The sequence below is a fragment of the Drosophila nasuta genome, chromosome X, assembly GCF_023558535.2.
Source record: "Drosophila nasuta strain 15112-1781.00 chromosome X, ASM2355853v1, whole genome shotgun sequence".
In the NCBI taxonomy this organism is placed as follows: Eukaryota; Metazoa; Arthropoda; class Insecta; order Diptera; family Drosophilidae; genus Drosophila; species Drosophila nasuta.
In genome coordinates this window covers 19890512-19898387 of record NC_083459.1, presented here as the reverse complement: position 1 = coordinate 19898387, position 7876 = coordinate 19890512, and the positions used below count along the sequence as shown (strand labels likewise).

The 7876-nt window shown below is 34.0% G+C and overlaps 2 protein-coding genes across 3 annotated transcripts; both read right to left on the bottom strand.

Annotated features, from left to right (window-relative positions):
* Window positions 1-4411: 4411 nt before the first annotated feature.
* On the bottom strand, window positions 4412-5268 carry LOC132795932 (salivary glue protein Sgs-3-like). Of its 2 annotated transcripts, XM_060806898.1 has the most exons (3): window positions 5173-5268; window positions 4910-5098; window positions 4412-4879 (listed from the first exon to the last, which is right to left on the bottom strand). In XM_060806898.1, exons 1-3 carry the CDS (start codon window positions 5198-5200, stop codon window positions 4524-4526), a joined length of 573 nt encoding a protein of 190 aa, XP_060662881.1. In that variant the 5' UTR covers window positions 5201-5268; the 3' UTR covers window positions 4412-4523. The 2 variants fall into 2 exon arrangements, with proteins under 2 accessions (XP_060662881.1, XP_060662879.1); XM_060806896.1 differs by having other exon boundaries at window positions 4412-5098.
* Window positions 5269-6306: 1038 nt separating this feature from the next.
* LOC132796405 (salivary glue protein Sgs-7-like) lies at window positions 6307-6835 on the bottom strand. Its single transcript, XM_060807568.1, has 2 exons — window positions 6729-6835; window positions 6307-6655 (listed from the first exon to the last, which is right to left on the bottom strand). Exons 1-2 carry the CDS (start codon window positions 6754-6756, stop codon window positions 6417-6419), a joined length of 267 nt encoding a protein of 88 aa, XP_060663551.1. The 5' UTR covers window positions 6757-6835; the 3' UTR covers window positions 6307-6416.
* Window positions 6836-7876: the final 1041 nt, after the last annotated feature.

The following is a 7876-nucleotide window of genomic DNA, read 5'->3' as shown; positions in this document are numbered from 1 at the left end:
TTCATTTGGCCGTTATATAGGACTGCTCAGTGACCACGTGCCATAATAAAATTGGAATACTTGATTTGCACAATTGCGCAAATACATTTTAAATATGTTTCCAACTTTCTTTGAGAAATGAAACATTTGTTTTGATGCGTATTTTTGATTGCATACAAGCAGGCAAAAATAATTTCGAATACGGACGGGAGCATTATACTTATGCTTATAATTGTACAACATATGCCGATTTAAAATACCAAACCATTTTTTTTGTCAATTCGTAATGTTGAAAACATTCATAACCAAAATAGAATAACGTAGAATTGCTTCATTCATTATCTGTTAATCGTTTTACACTACACAACACTTGAACTAAGTTATTGTACGCAACACTGAGCACTTAAACATTACGTGCTTTACAACACTTAAAAAATGTACGAATTGCAAAAAAAATTGGGTGTCACTTGTGTGAGATTGACGCTAGAAGGGACTTTGTAAGATAGGACAAATCTGATTAAATTTATCGAATAACGAAAAGAAATAAAATAAAGAAAGAAAAAAAAACATTTAAGAAAAAAAAAGTAGATTTATTTTCTCTTTCTAGGTTACTTTCCAAATATGAGTATAACATTCTACAAAATCTAGTTTTTTTTTCTTGTTGGAGTATAGAAAACAATATATTTTGAAATTCAAATACCATAAGACAACTTTAGTAATATTTTCCGTAAAATACGAATCTTAATTTGAAAGTTTATACTGTTCTTCTCCTTAAACCTAGACAGCGATTTAGGAATACGCATAGACGAAATTCTAGACTTTGTCTCAGAGACTATAAGAGATAGAATTAACATTCTTTTTCAGCAACATATTTTTGTATATTTGTACATTTTTGTATAAACAATGATAGTATAGTATCCTGAGAATTTTATTGTGATCAGATGAAAATTATAGAATTTATATAAGAACAACTTTTGTATGGCAAATTACGCCTACTGTCTGTAAGGTCTGAGCTGCTTTGGTTGATAATCTGATATATTTTGACCTCTACTGTAGCACTTTAATGATATATTAAATATTGCCCTTGGTATATTTCAGTATTTTTGTGGTATTTTATTTTGTATATATTTTTGGATAATATTATATCTATTGTCTTAATAATACCAAAACGGATAAGAAACCTCAAAGTTATTCAAGCAAAAATTTTGGTATAACATTAGACAGTGTGACCACATATACTATATTTTATACCCTATATACTGTAAATGCATGGAAAATTTTATTTTTCGTATAATTTTAGTCGACTTTCAGTATATATGTATGTAACTTCAGGGATAAAGTCGCTTTCACACTAAAAAGTTTTTTTTTAATTGCTTAACGATCAGTAAAACACTTGCAGATTTCCCACTTATAAATTTTAAAATTTTGCTAGATATAATTTCAAAATCCGGAATCAGGTAAAAGCTTTTGGTCAATGGAATAAAAAACTCATTGTTGAAAGGTTCCCCCCTCTAGATAGAAACAAAATATGCTTAATTTCTCTGCAAAACAATAATATATAGTTTTTAATTAGATAACAAATAACTCATTTCTATCAGTAAATTCAAATAGAAGTTCATGGTCAACAATCAAGTGCGGTGCGGTGCGGTATCTTCTTGTCGATCTTAGACCAACCAACGGCTCTCGCCACAGACGCAAACTCTGATCTTCTTCTCAATGGCTTCCAACTGAGCCAAGAGGTCCTTGCAGAGTGGTCCTTGCCCTGGGCAACCAGGGCAGGCTCTACCTCCGGGACCACATGGCTGGCAACGATTCCATGGCTTGGTTGGCGTGGGAGTGGGTGGGCGAGTTGGTGGCTGAGTTGGTGGCTGAGTTGGTGGCTGAGTTGGTGGCTGAGTGGGTGGGCGAGTTGGTGGCTGAGTGGGTGGGCGAGTTGGTGGCTGAGTGGGTGGGCGAGTTGGTGGCTGAGTGGGTGGGCGAGTTGGTGGCTGAGTGGGTGGGCGAGTTGGTGGCTGAGTGGGTGGGCGAGTTGGTGGCTGAGTGGGTGGGCGAGTTGGTGGGCGAGTGGGGCATTTGGTGGGTGCCTTCGTACAACGAGTGGTTGTTGATTTAGTGCAACCACAACCTCCCTCAGAGACGCCGATGCAGTTGATGAGCAAGAAGCTCGCTGAAAATAGATTATTCGATGTATTCAATGTGAGATTCTTACAGTTTTCCAAGCGAAGAGAACAATCGTATTACCAATAAGACAGGCAATGGTGAATTTCATGATGGATCACAGTACTTCTCAAAGGGAGGAAAGAATCTGATGCATTTTGGGGCTTAATTTTGCCAATTTATAGTAATCCTCCCAGTACTCTATCTGTTATAATATTTACATATCCAACAATTGTGCAAATAAGTTTTAAAAATAATTTAAACTAGGGCAATGCAAGAATTATTAAAGGCTAATCGATTATGCGATGTTTCTCCGTCCATTCTTCTTTATGTTTTCATGCAACCTTTGAGTTTCAGTCTTCAAACTATCGACCTGTAATTTTGTTTGCAGTATCTCTTTGTAAGATTTTCATAAACTTACAAGCTAGTAATGATCACCGAGAGTATTTATATAGAGTAACAAGTTTCCATTTATTTTCTTTTGTTTTCGATAGGTTATAAAGGGTATTAAATCATCGGACTGCCGAAAAATTTATTCTTTGTGTCAATATTTATTAATCAATATTTGGATAATCGGGTTCGTATTTATTCAACTTTAAATTTTAAGTATCCATAAATGCAGCTGCTGTGAGCGCACATTTCAAAAAGATCCAATTAAATTACTTGCATTTGCACAAGTTTTGAGCTATTCGTTTAAATAAATATGTTTATCATAATGACTCACAGCCTAGTTATTAGTTTTACAAATTAAATTTTATATTTTTAACTAATGTAACTAAAAATATTTAAAATAAGAGTGCTAGATCCTGACAATTAGATATTAGAAGATATAGATATAGATATAGATATAGATATAGATATAGATATAGATATAGATATAGATATAGATATAGATATAGATATAGATATAGATATAGATATAGATATAGATATAGATATAGATATAGATATAGATATAGATATAGATATAGATATAGATATAGATATAGATATAGATATAGATATAGATATAGATATAGATATAGATATAGATATAGATATAGATATAGATATAGATATAGATATAGATATAGATATAGATATAGATATAGATATAGATATAGATATAGATATAGATATAGATATAGATATAGATATAGATATAGATATAGATATAGATATAGATATAGATATAGATATAGATATAGATATAGATATAGATATAGATATAGATATATATATATATATAGATATAGATATAGATATAGATATAGATATAGATATAGATATAGATATAGATATAGATATAGATATAGATATAGATATAGATATAGATATAGATATAGATATAGATATAAATGTTAATATGTGATTGGAACGGTTAACATTGTAGTAAACCGAGGATTTACTTGAATACTAAGAAATTGTGTCACTTATTGTCCGATAAGCACATGAACAACTTCTCTGCAAATGTCTTACATTATGGAGACTTCGGCTGCGGTACTTTAAATCACCGCTCTTGGGGTTCTGCAGGCTTTCGCCAATAATCAATTCATGTCAAGTGACTTTACATCTACGAACCTTTCCAGGACTGTGCTCTGCCTCCCTTGAGTCAGTCGATTCAACCTAAACTATTCAAATTAAGAATCGATGTCTGCATATAAATTCAAAATCAAAAAAGAATCGACAAACCAATACGAAAGTATTTTATAGGGTTCAAATTGTTAATAATCCACAAAAAAATATAATTTATTTATTATACCCGCTACCCATAGAGAGTATTATAACTTTGTGTCTGCAGGAAATGTATGTAACATGGAGAAGGAGGGATCTCCAACCCTATAAAGTATATATATCAGCGTCAACAGCCGAGACCATATAGCCAAGTACTATCTATCCGTCTCTCTGTCTGTCCGTCCGTATAAACCCCTATATCTCAGAGATTATAAGATATAGAGATATAATTTGTTTTCGATATATTTTGAATATAGTACCTAAAATATCCTTTGGTATAATTATAATATTTTTGCGGTGTATTAATTTGGAATATCGTTAAATTAATACCGCACTATTTAGCTCTTATTCAAAATGGGTAGCTGGTATCTTAAAGCCGAGCACACTCGACTGTAGCTTTCTTACTTGTTTCATCTAAATTCTTTATTTATAAACTTTAATATAGTTAATGTAATTAACATTATAGCAAATTGCAATAACAGAAATTCATTTCACATCTATATTTACTACTATAAAAAAAAACTTAGTTTAAAAATTGGCACAGCTAGTCAAAAGTCGAGAATTAATATGCAACAATATCTAATTTTTATTAAATAAACAAAATTGTACCAATTAATTAACAAAATCGTGCGCGTTTGTCAAGTGTTCGTGTCGTAATTCCTTCAATTTTCATCTTAGACCAACCAACGGCTCTGACCGCAGACACAAACTCTGATCAGGTCCTCGAGTTCCTTGATTTGGGCCAACAACTCTTCGCAGAGCTTCGGTTGCTCTGAGCAGCCAGGACAAGCTCTACCTCCAGGGCCACATGGCTTGCATGGCGACCATGGCTGGGTTGGCCTTGGAGTAGTAGTTCTTGGAGTGGTTCTACGAGTAGTCCTGCGAGTGGTCCTGCGAGTGGTCCTGCGAGTGGTCCTGCGGGTGGTCCTGCGAGTGGTCCTGCGGGTGGTTCTGCGAGTGGTCCTGCGAGTGGTCCTGCGAGTGGTCCTGCGGGTAGTCCTGCGGGTGGTTCGTGTAGGTGGGCGAGTGGGTAGTGTGGGTCTGCCAGTGGGTCGTGTAGGCCGTGTACGAGTGGGTAGTGTAGGTGGGCGAGTGGGTAGTGTGGGTCTGCCAGTGGGTGGTGTAGGTCTACGAGTGGGTATTGTGGGGCATTTGGTGGGTGCCTTCGTGCAACGAGTTGTCGTTGATTTAGTGGGGCAACCACAACCTCCCTCAGAGACGCCGATGCAGTTGATGAGCAAGAAGCTCGCTGAAAATAGATTATTCGATGTATTCAATGTGAGATCCTTACAGTTTTCCAAGCGAAGAGAACAATCGTATTACCAATAAGACAAGCAATGGTGATTTTCATGATGGATCACAGTACTTCTCGAAGGGAGGAAAGAATCTGATGCATTTTGGGGCTCAACTTTGCCAATTTATAGTACTGCTATCAGTTATAATATTTACATATCGAACAATTGTGCAAATAAGTTATAAAAATAAATGAAACTATGGCATCAATCAATTTATAGCCACGTCTGTCTGTCCGTTTTGCTCTATATGATTTGGTGCAACTTTTATTGATAGTCTTCAAACTCCTAACATGAAATTTAATTCAGGAAAATTCATACAGAAAATCAAGTTAGCAAATCTTGATCGTTAAAGTAAAGTAACATTTTTTTGCTTTATTTCCTATTCTTTAGATATTTCTTAAAGAGTATTAAGTCAACGTCGTCCCTAAAAGTTTATTCTTCGTGTCAATATTTAACGATCAATATTTGTATAATTGGGTATTCATTAAATTTTAAAGTTATCATACATGCAGCTGCTATGAGTGCACTTTTTAAAAAGATCCAATTAAAGTTCTTGAATTTATAAAAATTTTGAGTTATTCCTTTAAGTAAATAAATAATAAAATAAATAAATATTACTATTCGATGCCTGAGATACCCATTGTGAATAAAAGCATATAAGCGCGGTATTATTTTTGAAATATACCAACTTAAAATTAATACCGCAAAAATAATTTTAAAAATATACCAAAGGCTACATTTGGTATATTTGCATAGTACTGGAGTCAAAATATACCATAGAGTGCGAAATATACCAGATTATCAGCCACAGCAACTAACCATAGTAAGTAGACGTTTTTGTACATAAAAAAGTATTTCTTAAAAACCTACTACAGTTTTTATCTGATCGCATTAATATTTTCTTAGGAATCTTAAATACTATTGTTATTATACATATGTACCAAAAAATCGTGTTAATATGTAATATAGAGTATACATATAAATTAACAGAAGGGAATAAACTTCCTTATACTCGTACATTAATTATATCCTCTATTTCTCTGCTAAAAGTTCTATAATAATTCTAGTACTAGTAAAATAAACTTTGATAGTAGCACATCAAATTTTTGTTGTTAGCTTTAAATAGTTTAAAAACTAATGTGGATAGTAAAACTTCAAGAACTAATATGCAAACATTATAAAATTTTATTCAAACAAAAACAAAACTGAAACCAAGTAATTAACAAAATCGTGACCGTATTCAATTGTCATTGCCGTAGTTCCTTTTCGATCTTAGAGCAACCAACGACTCTGGCCACAGACACAAACTCTGATCTGGTCCTCGAGTTCCTTCAGTTGGGCCAATAGCTCCTCGCAGAGCTGTGGTTGCTCTGAGCAGCCAGGACAAGCTCTTCCTCCAGGGCCACATGGCTTGCATGGCGACCATGGCTGGGTTGGTGGGGGAACGGTCCTGAGGGGGCAACCGATGCCTGCCTCGGAGAAGTCAACGAAGCTCAAGACCAAGAAGCTAGCTGCAAATGAAGAATTTATTAAATGTTATTTTCATCAGATCCTTGACTTCTTCGCCAAGATCGGTGGCATTACCAATAAGACAGGCAATGGAAATTTTCATATTGAATTTTTTGCTTCGATTACTGCACTTCTCAAGGTGAAGATGGAAACTGATACTTTTTCCAACATGAGTTTCCCGTTATATAGGATCTCTCGACACATTTCCGTTGGTCACGGCCGTAACAATGATTGCGAATCGAACAATTGCGCAAATAAATGTTTTAAATATAAATACCACTAAATTTTCCACTCAGTGAGGAAAGAATCTTATGCATTTTAAGGCTAAACTTTGCCAATTTTCAGTAATGTTCATGGTACTTTTTCTGTTATAATATTTACATATAGAACAACTGTGCAAATAAGTTGTAAAATATAAATGACCTAGTTAATCATTAAGTTCATGATCTGGGTAATGAATAACATCTTTCTATACGATTTTATGCAAACTTTGTTCATTAGTCTTCAAACTACCAACATGAAATTTGATGAACCATCTCTTGCTAAGATTCTTATAAAAGAAAGGTTGAATCGAGTTTACTCGACTTTATGATACCCGCTATCCATTTTTTAATGAAAGCAAAACATTGTGATATTATTCTAAATGTTCTAATAATATACTAAATTAATATATTACAAAAGTAGTAAAATATACCAAAGGTTATATTTGGTATATTCATTTGGTACTACAATGCAAATATACCAAAAAGAGAACAAATTATACTAGATTGTCAGCCAAAGTATCGAATACCCGTAGTAAGAAGGCGAGGTTTCCATACATATGTAACTACTTCCTAAATAACTTATACAGATAAACTTCCAGGAATCATAACAACTGGAATTTGAATTCTATTTATCAAAAACTGCGGCTTAAGCTTTAAAATGTAGCTTGTTTTTTAAATTTTTTCGATTTGGTGGAGGCGTAAGTAGGCGTGGAAAAAATTTGAAACAAACTTGATCTCGGTGGTAACAAAACAAGTGCTATCAAAAAAATATTTTTTGTCTATCTCTTTTAGTGTCTGAGATCTGGGTGTTCATACAGACGGACGGACGGACAAACAGACGGACATGGCTATATCGTCTCGTCTGTTGACGCTGGTTAAGAATATATGTATATACTTTATAGGGTCGGAGATTCCTCCTTCTCCCTGTTGCATTTCCTACCCTATGGTTAGTACTTATAA

Excerpts from the sequence above, each read along its gene's own strand:
- LOC132795932 (XM_060806896.1), bottom strand. The coding sequence starts at position 5,200 with ATGAAAATCACCATTGCTTGTCTTATTG. Across the intron at positions 5,099-5,172 it reads CACCATTGCTTGTCTTATTG|CGAGCTTCTTGCTCATCAAC; the intron begins GTAATACGATTG and ends ATCTATTTTCAG.
- LOC132796405 (XM_060807568.1), bottom strand. The coding sequence starts at position 6,756 with ATGAAAATTTCCATTGCCTGTCTTATTG. Across the intron at positions 6,656-6,728 it reads TTCCATTGCCTGTCTTATTG|CTAGCTTCTTGGTCTTGAGC; the intron begins GTAATGCCACCG and ends CTTCATTTGCAG.